The sequence below is a fragment of the Orycteropus afer genome, unplaced genomic scaffold, assembly GCF_000298275.1.
Source record: "Orycteropus afer afer isolate SDZICR_OR568_19922 unplaced genomic scaffold, OryAfe1.0 scaffold00048, whole genome shotgun sequence".
NCBI classification, from domain to species: domain Eukaryota; kingdom Metazoa; phylum Chordata; class Mammalia; order Tubulidentata; family Orycteropodidae; genus Orycteropus; species Orycteropus afer.
The window spans coordinates 1,319,581-1,335,894 of NW_006921635.1; the positions used below are offsets into that span (position 1 = coordinate 1,319,581).

At 61.2% G+C, this 16,314-nt stretch overlaps 1 protein-coding gene across 1 annotated transcript in view; it reads left to right on the forward strand.

Moving 5' to 3' along the window:
• NCOR2 (nuclear receptor corepressor 2) overlaps positions 1–16,314 on the forward strand; it is a 138,265-nt gene that overhangs the window by 66,798 nt on the left and 55,153 nt on the right. The window contains exons 16-17 of the mRNA XM_007938111.1: positions 3,642–3,704; positions 13,848–13,990. Of these exons, the coding sequence (XP_007936302.1) occupies positions 3,642–3,704; positions 13,848–13,990 (206 nt within the window). The remainder of the gene's footprint in view (positions 1–3,641; positions 3,705–13,847; positions 13,991–16,314) is intronic.

Below are 16,314 nucleotides of genomic sequence, written 5' to 3' on the forward strand. Positions count from 1 at the left end.
TGGATGGAGGATGGATGGACGGAGGATGGCTAGATGATAATGGATGGCTGGAAGATGGATGGATGAGTGGATGGATGATTGTTGGGTGGATGGATGGATGGGTGATGGATGCATGCATGGATGGATGGATGGAAGGTGGATGGATAGATGAATAGATAATGGATGGGTAGATGGATGATGGATGGATGCCTAGAGGATGAATGAATGGATGATGTATGGCTACATGACGGATGAATGGAGGAATGGTTAGATGATAGATGGATGAATAGATGGATGCATGGATGGACGGATGGGAAATGAATGGGTGCATGCATGCATGGATGATGGGTGAAGGACAGATAATGGATGGAGGATGGATGGGTAAATGATGGATGGATGGAAGATGGATGAAGGCGTACTTGCCTGGGTGATGGGGCATAGACAGATGGATGGATGGTGGGTAACTAGATGATAGATGGATGGGTGGATGGCTAGAGGATAGATGGATGGATAGAGGATGGATGTCTAGGGAATGGATGAATGGGTAGATGCATGTGTGGATGATGGATGGAGGATGCACGGATGATGGATGGATGGATGGAGGATAAACAGATGGGTGGAGGATGGATGGATGGCTAGATGATGGACAGATGGATGAGGAATGGATGGAGGATGAATGGATGGATGATGGAGGGTGGATGGAGGATGGATGGAGGGTGGGTTAATGGATGGATGGATGGAAAACCAAGGCCCTTCCGGAGTGATGAGACCTGAATCTTTGGTTCCATGTGGGGCTCAGCAGGACTGGGGTCCCTGGACTGTGTCATGGTTTTCTGCCCATCTCTCCCTTCATCTGTATGCTTTTCCAGAAGCCCCATCTGAAGGCCTCTCCACTATCCACAGCATTTTGAGGCCCTCGAGGGGAATCCCCACCTTCTCAAACACCCTGTCTGTACCTGGGAGGGCAGGGCCTGGGTCCCAACAGCTCTGCCCTCACCTTAGAACTGCCTGTGGGAACCTTAGACAGGTGACACTGTAGGGTGACTGACGGCCCTGGTCACACCTCAGGCCTGATTCAAAGTTTGGGCCTTGCCCCATCCTCTGCGCATGGGGTGGGGCTTCTCTGGGAAGCAGACCTCGCCAGGTCCTGGTTCTCCACCCAGCGGTGCTGAGTGGATGCTGGGAAGCAAACGAGCTGCTGCTGCCCCCAGGTGGCTTTGATGTTTGAGGGAGGGCTTCTGTCCATCAGACTCACGGTGCACCTGTTGGGGCCTCGCAGGGAGGCCCTCTCACAGCACAGACTGCTGGCCAGGATAGCCTGGGTCCAGCCCCTGGCTCCATCCTGCCCTGTGCCTGAAGCCACGTAGGATAATGCCAGCATTCTGTCCCAGTCCAGCCAGCGTGCATGTTTCGTTTTGCCCACATGGAAGTTTCATGAAATTTGAATTCATGGCCAACAGCAAAGGGCGAGGTAGCCTAGTGGTTACAGCGTGTCTTCACGAGTTAGACTCTGGAGTTCCAGCCCCAGCTTTGTCTGCTGAGCTCACTGTGTGGCCTGGGGCGGGCCCCTTGGCCTTGCGGAGCCTCCGTGCTCTGTACAGCAGGCACGGTCACAGCAGTGCCCAGAACTGATAGCAGTCACCTCGTCAGGTGAGCATCTGGTGTATTTCTGTGTGCAGAAGCCTGGAGTGGCACCCGGGCAGGGGAGGGGCTGGGTGGCTGGAGGCCGCCTGGAAAGTCCACGTCGTCTGCTTTCTGTTAGTGTCTGTTCTGTTGGAAGTCAGAGCGGCCAGCACGTCCACGGGGCTCCTGTGGTGGGGGCTAGGCAGCAGCCTTCCTTTCTAGGAGGCTCTGGCCCCTGGCCCTGGCCGTGCTAGGCGTCCCGGTCGTACCTTCACTTCCCTGGGCCTCAGTGTCTTTGTGCTCAGCCAGATGTTCCATCTCCAGGTGCCCCGAGCCTCACTCCCCTGCTGCAGAAAAGCCACTGGCCGAGTCGTCTCTGACTCATGGTGACCCCACACCTGTCAGTAGAGCTGTGCTCCCATGGGTGGAAGAGGAAGTAAGTTAAAAAGCAAATTAAACTAGAAACATCTAAAAACCAAACTCTGCTTCACAGGGTTTGCAATGGCTTGTTTTCAGAAGTAGGTTGCCAGACCTTCCTCAGTGCCTGGGGTGGATTCAAATCGCCGACCTTTCGGTTAGCCACGAGTGATCAAACATTTTCCACCACCCCAGGGACTCCCCTAGTACCCCAGTGGGGGCAGATTGAGAAGCAGTGCTGCAGTTCTGCCACCAGAGGGCAGCCAACACACGCCTGGCCTCTGTCTCTGTACCTGGCTGGCTTGGGCCAGTCCTCCTGCATTGGCCCCTGCTGGCTCCCCAGAGGCCCCGGTGCCAGGGCCCCTTCCCTGGGCAGGGCTTGACGGAGGTGCTGCTTCCTCCCCCTGAGCCCCTTGGGTCTGTCCCTGAGGTGGTTCCAACCCATTTCATGCATGACTGCTTGAGGCTTTGAGAAGGGGTATGGCCTCCCTGAAGTCTCCAATTTGAATTCAGCCTCTCGGCCACAAATCCCTACCAGCTCTTGTAGTTTTGCGGTCACCCCTTGGTGCTGGCAGGCCTGGAGTCCCAGACAAGAGGGCTGTGTAGGATGCATGCTGGCAGGCCTCGTCCTGGGGGACTTCTTCACCATTCCTCCAGGGGACTGTGCCGTGAGGTGGAGAACAACCCGCAAACCCTCCAAAGGGCTGTTTCAGCAGCCCTTCCCCCAGCTAGGCCTCCCTCTGGGGGTCTGTGGGAAGGAGGGGACAGTCAGGAATTGCTGGGAGTGGAGGCCGCTGATGGCCTCCACCTGTCCAGGTGTTGCTGGCTGCCGGTGTGGGCAGTACTACATCCCCTCTCCTGGCGTGAGCTGCTGGGTCACCTTCCCCACTTGCCCCTGGGCTGGTCAAGTACACACTCTGTACCTGGCACTGTTCTAGGTGCTGTTCCAGGCAGTGTACACCCCTCGTCTCCACCTCACCACCTCCTTCACACGGTCTCAGGCACCCAGAAGGCAAGACCAGGACTCCACCATGGCCCCCGGCCCCTGACCCCGACCCGGCACAGCCCTTCCAATGGCACAAGGACCTGACGAAGCGCTACTGGCCGTGTGTAGGAACTGCCTCCAGAGCAGTGGCCTCAGCCAGGGGGCGTCTGTCCCCCAGGGATGCTGGGGTTGTCACAGCTAGGAGCGAGGGCACTGGCCTCTAGCGGGTAGAGACCAGGGATAGCACCCTGTGGTGCACGGAACTGCCCCCAGGGGACTCTGAGCCAGCCCAGATGGGTCCGTGGCCAGAGCGGGTCTCTGCCCACCTGAAGGCCACACTCACACAGGGTCACCATGCCCTAAGCTTGCCCCCCTTCTCAAGGAAGTACCTATGTCCAGGGGCAGCTCTCCCGGGCAAGGCCCTCGACCCCGGGGAGCCTCAGCGTCCCCCTGTGCAGAACGGGGTGATTGCAGGTCCCCCAGTGCCCAGCCAGTGCCCAGCGTGGCATAAGGGCTCAAGCAGGAGCATCAGGGAACACAGCCCCCCAGGGGCTCCAAGCCCCTCAGCTGATGAGATGCCAGTGAGGTCCGTCCGCCCGTCTGGGCTGCCACCAACCCTCCTGTATCTTCCTTGCAGCCTCCATGGAACTGAACGAGAGCTCCCGCTGGACCGAGGAGGAGATGGAGACAGCCAAGAAGGGTGAGGGCTCGGGCACTCCTGCCACCTGGGGGTGTGGTCTGGGCCCCGGAGGCTCGGGTGTGTGGAGACGCTGCACGTTTGGTCTTGAACCAGGCACGGTGTGGCCAGCAGGAGCAGGCTCTGGTTTGACCACAGTGGTCGCTCCACGTGGAGTCCCACATTGCCCTCTGTAAGATGGATCTGTGTTGGCTACTGCATTGGGCCCCAGAGCGTGTCCCCAGGTGACCTCAGGCCATCGCTCCTGCTGTGCACGTGGTTGGTGGAGTGGCTCTCATGGTCGTGCACAGTGTGGCATGGCTCTGGAAACGGTGGCAGGAGTACGGCTGGGTCCCTGTGGAAGGGACAGTTGGGAGCATGAAGTCCCTTCTGTCCTGGGCTGGAATGTTCTGGAATAGGGCTGCAGGAATTGGTGTCACGTTTGAACATGCCCATGTGGATCACAGGATCTGGGGTGGTTTGGGGCATGGGCTGTGGAGGACGCCGTGGAATTGCTGAGTCAGGGTCCTGAGCTAACATGCAGGGTGCCTGGCACTGGTGGGCATAGGGTTGGGAACAGAAGCCATGTTCTGCAGGCCTGCTTGCAGGTGACCCTGTGAGGTGTGTCATGGGTCATGTCTTGAAGGGAACAAGTGGCCTTTGTAGAGGTTCCAGGACACAGGATGGTGGGTCTGAGGACGGCCCAGGGCCTCGGACCATGGGGCAGCTGGTTCTGGAATTCATCCAGCAGCGCCCAGACCTGAGGAGACCCTCCATAGCCCCCCATCAGGGGCCCAGCCTGGCGGTGGGCCTACCTAGCCCTGAGGCCAGGGGTGCCGGGGCGAGCTGGTGAGCCTTGGTATCCCCGGAAGAGGCGAGGTGGCACCGGCAACGGCTGGCGTCAGGAATGGCCATTGGGAGCTGTAGGCCCCGTCTCCAGCTGGCAGGGCCCGGGGGCAGCGGTCAGCCCCCCGAGGGGTTCTCTGCTTTCTTGGCCTTCGTGTCAGCCTCTGGCGTGGATTTCGCTGTGGGCACAGAGGTCCCCGTGCCTTGTTTTATCATAGAAAAACATGTAACGTCAAAGTGACCACTTGAGTCAGTGGCATTTAAGTACATGCATGTTGTCCAACCATCACGACCATCTACTTCCAGAACATTCTCCCCCCCAGAAGGAAAGCCCCCACCCCCAGCAGTCCCCCAATCCCCTCCCGCAGCCCCTTGCGACCACTCATTTGCTTTGACGCACTCGCCTGTCCCGAGTGTTTTTCATAAATAGCATCATACGACACTTGTCCCTTTGTGGCTGGCTCTTTCACTCAGCGTACTGTGTCCGAGGTTCAGCTGGGCCATAGCACGTATCAAAGCTTCGTTTCTCTTCAGGGCTGAGTAATACTCCATTGTGCGTAGACGACGTTTTGTTTATCGTCGCAGGTTGGCGCCGTTCCACCCTTCAGTCGTTGGGAGCAATGCTGCTCTGGACGTTTGTAGAATTTTATGAGTCTTTTCAACCACGTGCGCCCCCGGGGGGCTGTGGCTGGTGACAGTGCCGGCACCGACAGCCCTGGTCTCATACCCTCGCTCTCCCTTCGTGGGGAGGCTGTCCTCACCACGGCCCACTCTGCTGCCCTCCCTGTCGCCTGGGCACCAGGAGTTGGTGGCGGCAGCAGCCCCCCAGAAGGGCAGCCTGTGGGTGGGGAGGGATGGGGGGGACTCAGCGCTGGGTCCTCTAAACAGCAGTGAGCTCATCCCAGGCCCTGCCGCCCCCGCGGCCCTGCCCTGAGGGACAGCCCCCCGGGGTCCCGGTGTGGGGGCCTGCCAGGGCCTGTGTGCGCCGAGACATGCTCAGTGACCTTTGTGATAACGTGCTGAGCCCCAGCGTGCCGTCCGCCACGGATCACAGCAGTCTGGACAGGGACTGCACGGGGCGGCTGCTGATGGCAATGTTCAGGTGGCAGCAGGGAGGCAGGGGCCGGCAGCCTCCAGCAGCTCTGTCTCCACAGCTGGGGAGGGGGTACTGGGAAGGTGCTAGAGCCCGCTGCCCAGACCTCGAAAATTCAGAGATACGAAAGAACCCGAGAGCCAGCTACATGCCGGGCAGGTGATGTCCCTCTGTCCTGCCCCCCATCATTTGAAACAGCTTGGGCCTCACCCAGTGCGGGCAGGGGTTCCCTAAGCCCCGTTCCTCGGGGCCCGGGCAGGTGAGCAGCCAGGTGTCCTGAGAACCTCAGGCCCACTGAACCTGCCTGCAGCTCTGGGAGGGCAGCTCGGAGGCTTGCAGGAAAGCCATGTGTCAGACCTTGTTTCTGCTTACTCAGTAATCACTGCCGTCGAGTTGGATCCGACTCACAGCGACCCCTCCTTGGGTTTCGAAGGCGTTATATCTATGGAAGTAGGTTGCCCAACCTTCCTTCTGAGGAGTGGCTGGTGGGTTTGAACCGCCAGCCTTCTCGTTAGCAGTCAAGTGCCTTAGGCTTTATGCTCCCAGAGCTCCTGCGTACAGGGGGAACCAAACCGTCACCCGCTTCCTGTGGTTGGAGGAGAGTGAACAGGGGAAGAGACTCAGGCTGTGACACCCTAGGCGTGATGACACTGCGTGTTCCGAGGGCCCCATCGCTGCACGTGGCTACAAACCGCTACTTGGCTTGTGCCCTCAGCGGGGCTCCTCCTTACCCTGACTTCAGGTTACCCTGTTCTCTGGAGTAAGACTAGGGGGGAGCCACCTAGGATGCCACTCGCCAAGGAGGTGGGTCCTCGGCCTGCAGTAGAGCGCGTGCTCTGGAGCGGCAGGCCGCAGCGCACCTCAGCCTCTTACAGGTTTGGGTGTGGCCTGAGCAAGGACTGCCCCTCCTGGGGCCACAGCCCTTACCCCTTTCAGGCTGGGCAAGGCCCCAGAGGGCAGCCATCTCCTTAGCACACGTCTCGAGCATACCAAGGGCCCACCTGGTCACAGAGGCTCCCGATGAGGAGGTGCCCTTGGGCTGCGCCCAGAGCACGGATGCTTGATTAGCGCAAGTGGCATACTGAGTGCCAGCCGAGGGCTAGGCACTGCTGACGCTGGTGTTAAGTCTGTTAAGTCGCTTCCTCCCCACCACCCCTGAGGCCAGTGCTGTGTGTGATTCCTTTATTCGGACAAGGAAACCAGCCCAGAGAGGTTGAGGAAGCTGCCCAAGGTCAAACAGCCATTCCACGGCGGAACTGGGATCTGAACCCAGGCACTCTAGTGGCAGAGCTGGAAGGAGGCTGCAAGAGGATTAAGGTCATCTACACAAAGGTCTTAGCACGTGGCCAGGCACCAGACTGGCTGTTAATATGAAGCTGACAAAGAAGACAGGAACAGTATGTGCAAAGGCCCTGTGGTCAGGACTCGGAGAGTGAGTAGGAGAACAGCCGGAGTCATTGGAGAGACCAGTGGGACCCGGGCCGTGATTGCCAAGGGGTGGAGCCTGGCTGTGACTCTGAGAACATGGGGCCATTGGGAGAGGGTCCCAGGTGGGTGGCGACCCCTCCTTTCTTGGGGTGCACGCCGGGTGGAGATTGAATGTGCGCAGGAAGTACCACCCGAGAATCTGGCAGCTGCAGGGAGCTGGCTGCCTGCCTCTTGGCCTTGGGCCACTCTGGGTGGGACTGTGTGACTCCCTCCCCTGGGAAAGGTCAGCCTGGCTGCTCTGTGTCCTGACCTAGCTGTGCTGGAGGCACTGGCCCCACCCCGTTCTCTGGTCCCAGGCGGCAGAGCCAGCTGTAGAGGGGGTGGGGAATCCGTCTTAACCCCGGAGAGGCGCTGGGCGGTTTGGGTGGCCTGTACGGTGAGGGGGAGATGGCACAGGTGAACCCCCAAAAGCTAGATGAACCCAGGATGGGCCCCAGATTTCCCCGTGCAACCCCAGTCTGGTGGAGGGAGGAAGGGACCAGGGCATCTGGGCAGTGCTTACTGTATGTGCTAGCTGGCTGAAGGAGTTTTCAGGAATGAAGAATGAAGGCTCGGTGGGGGTGGGGGTGGGGGTGGAATGGGAGGTGGGGGACCCCTCCAGATGGTGAGCCTGGGCTGCCCCGCCACAGGAGCCACAGCAGCCCGTGTACTGGGCCTGGGGGCGCTGCAGGCAGCTGTCAGGCTCCCAGCAGACTGGGGACCCGTGGTCAGCTCACAGGCCGGGCAGCTGATGGGCCTGGCTGGGCTCTGGTCTGCTGGGGCCACTTCCTGGCTACCGTCATCAGCTGGGGCATGGGGAGGAGACAAGCCAGCACTTAGCTGGCTGACCTAACTGACCCCTGGGCCCCTGAGCCAGGCTCGGCACCCAAGTGAAGTGCTTCTCTCGGGGTGGGCAGGCTCTGCTGGGATGAGCCGGAGCTCGGGGGAACTAGAGGTGCAGCCCGACCCAGGGCAGGCGTGCCTCGTTCCTGGAACCACCCTTGCAGATGAGGTCCGACGTTTCCCAGCCCACCTGATTCTACTCTCAGAGGGAATCCACAAAGGCTTTGAGGCTCGCAGAGCAGCATGCGGGGCTGTCTACTTGGTAAAGGAGCGGGCTTATTAAGTGCTGAAGTACCTCCTGGGGGGGGCAGCCTGAGTCAGTTACCGTGTTCTCAGGAGGGATCAGAGAGGCCAGCGCTGTGTGTGGACACACAGACACACACACAGTCTTCTCTTTGCAGATGGGTGGTGGGATTGGCACCGCCCTGCCCACCAGGTTGTCACTTTAGGTGGCTCTGTAGGAAGAATACATTATGCGTGAAACGAAGTGTTCTCCCAGAGGGGTAGGGCCGGCGACACGGGGTTGGCCGTGCTGGATTTGTGTCCCATTCACCTCATGTATGGGTCAGTCTCGGAGGCACAGTAGGAGCTGAGTCTTGTCCTTAGGAGAGGACTTGTTGTTGTTATTTGCCATTGAGTTGGCCCCGACTCATAGCAACCCCTCCTTGGGTTTCCGAGGCAGTATCACTATGGAAGTAGGAATGCCCAACCTTCCTTCCGAGGAGTGGCTGGTGGGTTTGAACCGCCAGCCTTCTGGTTAGCAGTCAAGTGCCTTAGGCACTATGGAGAGCCAAAGGCAGGTGGGTAAAATGCCCGGTGCAACGCCACCTCTGTCGACGTCCCCGTGGCATCTCTGGGACGGTGGGTGCTCTGTGAACCTGTGATGTGGAGTACGTGCCAGCCCAGTGGTGGCTCTGTCCAGCCCGCCCAGCACTCGGCGTTTCTGAAATGAGGAAGTAGGATGATGCTGGTTGAAGTGGGCTGGGTTTTCCCCTCCTGTGCTTGTTTTTGGGGCAGAGCCTGGTGTTTTGCAAACCAGAGTTTAGGGAACAGAGGTTGGGGTGATGGTAGATGTGCCCCTTCTCGAAGATAGTCTGTGGCCCTCAAGCCCTGGTCTGGGGCAGGGGGGCAGGGAACTTCAGGGTGGATATGGCTGCTGGGGAGGGGCTGGGTTTGCAGAGAGAGCTGGGGTGATGTGTGACATTCCCGGTACACATGGTGAGTGTGGCACACAGTGGGTAGGGGCTTGATTGGTGGCGCAGGTTCAAAGACCAGAAAGAGAGTGAAGCAGAGGCCCCAAGTGTGCAGGAAGACACAGTGGGAGTTTAGCCATCCGGGAAGCCAGTGCATTGAGCTGAGGGGCTGAGTCATCACCCCCAGGAGAGCAGTCTATCCCAGCCCAGGGGCGATGTGTGGGTAGGTCCCCTGAAGGAGGCCAGAGTGGCTGCCCCTAGCCCCCACATTCCCTGCTGAGAACAGCTACACACAGACACACAGAAACACACAGACACAGAGACACACATGCACGCGCACGCACACGCACACACACACGCACGCAGCCGCCCCTTGGCCTCCTTCTGTGAGCCAGCGTCTGTGACTCAGACTCCTGGCCTGACTTCCTGTCTTGGTCAATTTCACTTCCTAGTTGCAGTCTCCTGCCTCTTAAGAACGAAACTCCTTCCTTAGAAATTAGAAGTGGGGTCAGGGAACCCAGACCACAGGGAGTGCTGCAGAATCCGCCGCTGCCATGGGCGCAGTCACAGAACGTGTGTGGGGTGTGCTCCGGGGCCAGAGGCGGGCACCCCAGCCTTTCCTGGGGAGGCCACGCTCTGATCCTTTGGGCGTCTGTTTCCCGAGAGCCAGAGAAGTGGCGGAGATGTTGTGGGACAACCAGTACACCCCTAGACCCAGCCCCTCTGGTATCTGAAGCCTTGTTCATCTCTGAGTGCCTGCCAGGAGCCCAGGTGGCACAGTGGTTAAAGCGCTCAACCGCCAACAGAAAGGTCGGCAGTTGGGACCCACCAGCTGCTGTGCAGGACAAAGATGTAGCAATCTGCTTCCATAAGATGGCAGCCTTGGAAACCCTCTGGGGTAGTTCTGCTCTGTCCTGTAGGTCCCTGTGAGTTGGAATCGACTCTACAGCCATGGGTTGGAGCTGCGTGCCAAGCTCCATGGAGGCCTGGACCCAGCAGTGAACGACTGTGGGGCAGACGAGGGGCTGTGGCATAAAGGGTCAGTGTGATGGACATGACAGAGTCCTGAGGCAGCAGAGTGACCGGGAGTTCGGCTCTCTGAGCGTGGCCACAGCAGGCTTCTAGGAGCAGGCGGGTTCAAGATGAGACTTGGAAGGTGGGCTCAGCTTTCGGAAAGCCATGTGGGCACAGAGTGGTATTCCTGGCACATCCCAGGTTACAGCAGTGGGGGCCAGTAAGCAGGGCAGACAGGTAGGAGTTGTGGTACAGGTGGGCCTTGACTGCCCTGCTCTGAGGTCTGTTTTTTAACCCAGGGGAGTGGTGTGATTGGATGGGCATCCCTAAAGCTCACTTGGACCACCTGGGGGTCTGGCAGAAAAATCTAGACTCCTAGATGTAAGGTGATGTTTAGGTGCACAGCCAGGGGGCTTCAGGCCCCTGGGGAGCGTGTCTTGAGCCTCGTAGGCCGGATGGATTGGCTGAAGGTCAAGGAGACAAGCAGGGCAGTGACCCCTGAGTGGGGGGAATTGGTCGTGACCTGGATCTAAGTCCAAAGTTCGGCTGAGTTAACTTTCAACCTCCTGGGAGCTGCCTGCTACATCCGCGGCAGGTGTGTGTGTGTGGGGGGGGGCAGACTGCTGGCTCAGCCAGGGAGAGAGGCGGCGGTGCCCCAGACCCGCAGCAGGGAGCCCTTCCCGGCACCCTAAATGGCTGGTCGCCTTGTTTTCTTGGAGCGGACCCTCAGGTCTTCATCGTGCTACCAGCACTCACGGAGCCCTGCCAGCACCCGCCCCTCCGTGGTCCACAGAGCGCTGGGCCAGGCCCGCGGCGGCCCGGGGGCGGGGCAGACCGCAGGTGGAACTGGCCGGGAAAGAGGCGGGCGGAGCTGTTGGCGCCCTGGCGGCCGGGGGTGGAGCAGCTCTGTTTTTCTGGATCCCTCCTCTGTTCTTACCGCTGCTGACGCCGCCGCAGCCACGGATGGGGAGAGAGGGAGGGGGAGCCAGGGCTGGCTGGGCCCGCCCCTCTGAACCTGGGCCGCTGCCACGCTCCCTGCCGCCGCCCGTCGGCGTCTGGAGGTCACATTCGTGCTGCCGCGCGCCCAAGGTGGAGGACCGCGCCAGGACGCGGTGCGGTGGGCGCTGCTGCCGGCGGCAGGGCCCGGGCCCCGGCCAGCACCCCTCGCTGAGCGTCAGCGCGGCTGGTGCGCGCTCGGAGCGCTGGTGACGCCTGGCACGAACCCCCCCACGGCCCGCCCTCTCCGGGGAGGGCACCTCGCGCGCGCCGCCGCGGAGGGGACGGCGCCCAGGGTGGCCGCGCGCGCTCGGAGCTGCGCCCCTGCTGCTCCCGCCTCTCGGCCGCAGAGCCCGGAGCCGCGCGCAGAGCAGCAGCCGCCAGCGCGCCCGGCAGAGCCGCCAGCCCGCGCCTCCCGCCGCTCCCGCCGCTCTGGGAGCATCTTCCAGCCGTATGTTTCCGGAAAACTTGGCCGAGGGGGAGACGCGGATGAGAGGATGTGAGTGCCTGGTCCCGAGGGGCTGAGGGCGGTGCGAGCAGCTCCCGGCTGTGGGAGCAGGTCCCGGGAGGCGGCCCCATGCGCCCTCCTTGGCCCTCTCCTGCTTTCCTGGGAGGAGGGCACGCCTCCGCCCTGCTGTGCCGCCTGTGTCTGGGGGCTGCTGGGGTCTTGTGAGGCCCCCCTGCTGTGTCCTCTCCAGGTTAGGCGGCTTAGGTGCGCCTGGGGTGCCCGGTGCTCCCCTGTGTGTCTGGGGCCCTAGTGTGGGGTGCAGAGCACAGGACTCAGAGTGGCCTTAGAACCGTCCCCCCCAGCTCTTCCTGGCACTTGAGGAAACTGAGGCTAGCAGGGCAGAGGGGATTGTCGGGAGCGTGAAGCTGTTCTGGGCAGAGTGTATGACCCCCCCAGCCCACTGCCTCCCTCCAGAGCCCCACACTTTCAGGAAGGGTTGGGTGACCCCCACCGGTCAGCCCAGCGGCTCCCACGAGGGAGTTCAAGAGCCCCCCCCGCTCTGAACCACTTCCTTATTTGTTTATGTAGTTTGGAAATGTCACCCTTCCCTGGGGCAGGCCACCCCTGGATCTGTGCCTGTGCCCTGGCTGCCGCGCTTGCCAGGCTCTCTCTCGGCCCCAGCAGGGAAAATATAAATAAACACGCGTCTCGTGTCCCCCATGGTGGCTCACTCCCTGGAAGGGGCAGCTGCTGCTGGCTCTCGGAGGGAAAGGTCAGGGGGCCGGGTTACACTCGGTCCCGAGCCGGCCCTCCCCGTCAGTGCCTGTCCTTGAGGAACCCTGAGGAGCTGGTCACCGTGCCACGTGGCCCTGGGCACCACAGGCGAGCAGGTGGCTGACGGTCCACCCCCACTGCCGGGGCACAGGGCCAGCAAACTGGTGCCCCCCCACTGACCCCTCCCCCGTGTGCTGCCCTGACCCCTCGAGCCTGGGATTTCCCATCCTGCAGATGAGAAGCTTCACGGCCTGGGCAGCAAGGACGAGGTGGAATTGCGTCTCTGAAGGGGCTTGGAGAGCTCTGTGTCACTGGGTGGGACATGGGGGCTTGTTGACGTTGTTGTTGACGCTGTTGTTTTTGTTGGGAGCCTTGTGTATGACACGCCGTTGGCAGATTTGTGGCCCGGTGGCCGGAATGAATGAATGAATGAACAACAAGGCCAGAACAGGACAGGGCCTCTCAGGAGCTGGGTGTGATTCCATGAAAATGGCCTCCAACCTCAGGGGGATCTTCAGCTGCAACACTTGGGACCCCTCCCACACCTTGAGTCCCAGGATGCTGCCCCTCCCAGACTCCCCTTCCCCCACTCGGGCACGTGGGGCTGGGCAGGGTCATGCCGCTGGGGAAGCAGCCTGTGTACGGGTGTATGTGGTCGCGTGTGTGTGTGAGTGTGTTCACATGCATACGTATGTGCACGCACGTGTACATGAGTGTGTGCTGATGTGTGAATGTGCATGTGCGCACATGTGAGTGTGCACGCACTTATGTATCTCTGTGTGCGTGTGTGTCTGTGTGTGCTGGGAGCTCTGTGTGCAGATGGGCTGAGACCTGGTGGCTTCTCTGGCACTGCCTGGAGACACGGTTAGAGCTGCCCTTCTGCTGAGCCTGGGGCTTGCAGCTTTGAACATAAAAGCTGGGGGGGGGGTGCAGCTGTGGCCTGAGCCAATGGAGGGGGCTTTTTCTGCTCCAGGACAGGGGTTTGCCTGTCCTCAGGGTTTCTCCCCACTTGAGGAGATGGGGCCGTTTGGAGGCAGGTCCCCCTAGCCCCCAGGCCACCACTGGATCCGGGTGCGTGGGCCTTGGGGGCCCCAGCTCCCCCAGCCTGTCTCCCTGCATCACACCCCTTCCTCTCCTGCCTGGCGTGGCCGGAAAGCAGCCCCGTCTCCCGAGGCCTCATCTGCAGCTGTGAGTGTGTGTCATCACTGTCTCCTCCAGCCAGCCAGGGGAGGCGGAGAGTGGGGCCAGGCGGAGGCTGTGTCCCGAACGTGGAATGTGGGATGCTGGCCTTGGAGGCGTGCACCCAGGGATGGGCCCACCTGTCCCCTGTTCCCCGAGCCCAGGCTTTTCTTGCACACCCCAGCAGAGGCCCAAGCTCGGAGACCAGCCCCTCAACATCCCTCTGGGGCCGTGTCCCCACGCAGGGCATGTGGCCCACCGCGCTGCCCCCTCCAGAGGCCTTGCCGGCGTGCTCAGCGCCCTCCCTCCCCCAGGTCTCCTGGAGCATGGCCGGAACTGGTCGGCCATCGCCCGCATGGTGGGCTCCAAGACCGTGTCGCAGTGTAAGAACTTCTACTTCAACTACAAGAAGAGGCAGAACCTTGACGACATCCTGCAGCAGCACAAGCTGAAGATGGTGAGTCCCCAGAATGATGCGCAGACAGACTGCGCTCTAGGGGCCAGTCGGCGGCAGGGAGAGGGTCTGCGCCTGGACGCCCGGGCCTGGGGCGTGTTGGCTAGCTGTTGCTGGCTGGGCTCCGGCATTTGAGGTCTGGTCAGCAGTGCCCGTGGGAGGGCGGTAGGAATTGGTAGTTCTGTAGACGTCCCTTCTCGTGCCTGGCAGTCGGGGCGCCCCTCCTCCTGCTGCCCCACCCCAGCGCCCGCCGTGGACGTCTCCGGGGGGGCTGAGCGTTCGCTTGGGGTGTGGAGAAGGAGCCTCGGAGCCGGCACTGACTCAGCCGGAATCCGCAGCTGTCAGCATGTTGGAATGAAGAGCCAGAGGCAGATGGGCCACGTTCGCGCGTCTCCCTCCCCGTGTGACCTCACAGCTTGGGGCCGCTGTGGGGGAGGGAGGGGTGGGTGTGTGGGTGTGGACAGTGGGGGGGAGTCGGCCAGGACCCCTGTCCAGAGCACAGAAGGGGAGGGCGTGCCTCACCAAGCACGAAGACGTATCCACGCAGCAGCCGCGTCCTCGCCGCGGGCCTGGGCACCTCGCCCCATGGGGGCAGCCTCTGCTGCCTTTCCTGTCACTCTGGGTGCACTTGTGATGGGCGAGTGCCGGCACTCTGAGGTCCCCAACCACGTACTTGGAGTGGGGCCTAAAGCCACAGGGACCTGCATCCCTCACCGTAGGGCCGCGTTTCCCTCGGACACCAAGGCTCCAGGGAACGCGCAGCTCCCCCCCCCCATGTGGCTGTCTGCCGCTGGGTCCCCGCGTGTACAGCCTGTCCCCGTGCCATGTCCGTGCGTGCTTCTCACAGCCCCCCAGGCTGCACAGCTCATGGTCGCACAGCTCATGGTCGCACATACCAGCCATGGAGTGGCTTTGTCCCCCTGATCACAGCCCTGCGGTGGCTCTCACCCAGCCATGCTGCGGGCACCGGGTACCCTTGCCCACTCCACTGTCTCCCTGGGATCCCATGGCTCCAGGCTGAGTTGGATCCCTGCCTTATCCCCAGCACTTCCAGTCACAGGTCCCACAGCCCCCTGGGACCATCCTTAGCACCCACGGGCTCTGGCATTGCCCCCTCGTGCTCCACCAGGCCCACTTTCTCCTGGTATTTCCAGGTCTCTGAGATCTGCTTGGAAAGGAGGGGGCTGAGTGTCAGCCGTGTCCTGGAGCCCTGGCAGAGGCCCCCCAGCCTGGCAGCCTGCAGGGCCAAGCCTGCAGCTCCGTGGGGCTGGGCCGGGGCCGGGCTGGGAGGGGCATCTTCCCAGACCCAGGGGTCTCCTTCTTCTCTGCCCCCTTCCTGCTGTTGCCTCCCTTCCCTTTGCCCACACCCCTTTTTCCTTCCCGCCACTCGCCCTCCTGTTTCTCCCCCACACCATCTTCCCCTCTCCTTCCTCCCCTCCACTGCTCTTCCCAGCTAGTCCCTGGGCTTCCAACCCAGTGTCCAGATGGAGCCAGTCCCAAGTGCCCAGCCCACCTCCTTCAGCATCTCTCTCCCAGGAGGCCTCCCCACCTGCGTCCCTGCAGAAGCTGGGGAAGCCCCGCCAGGCTGACAGTGTGGCTCAGGCTCAGGGCGAGAGTGGGTTCAAGCCCCAGCACAGCAGTGTAGCACTCATGTGGCCTTGGGCAGCAGCCTTGCCCATGGCTGTGCCTCATCTGTGAGGTGGAGAGGTAGCAGCGCTTCCTTCCGGTGCCCGCCCGAGGGCTGAAGGGCTCAATGGGAATCTAGATAGCACCTGGCAGAGAGGAGCACGTGGGCCTGGGCTTAGGCCGGCGCCCTGACTGCTCTTGGTGCGCCGGCTGTGACGGTTCCTACTGCTGCAAGTGCTGTTACGGCGACAGCCACCGCCCTACATCTATTCCTGCTGCTCCGTTACTACGGCCACTGTGACTCTGTTACTACTCCGTCTGTCCCTGCTGCTCCTCCATCTATTCCTCCTGCTCCGTCTGCCACTACCGCTGCCGTTACTCCACCTACTGCTATTACCCTGTTAGTACTGCTGCCGTTACTCCATCCGTTCCTCCTGCTCCATCTGTTGTTACCACCACCGTTCCTCCATCTATTCCTCTTGCTCCATCCGTTATTACCACCGTTGCTCCTTACTCCGTCTGTTACTACTCCGTCTGTTAGTACCACTGCTGTTACTCCATCTGTTACTCTGTTAGTACTGCTGCCGTTACTCCATCCGTTCCTCCTGTTCCATCTGGTGTTACCATCACCGTTCCTCCATCTATTCCTCCTGCTTTGTTATTACCACCACTGTTACTCTTTACTCCATCTGTTACTACTC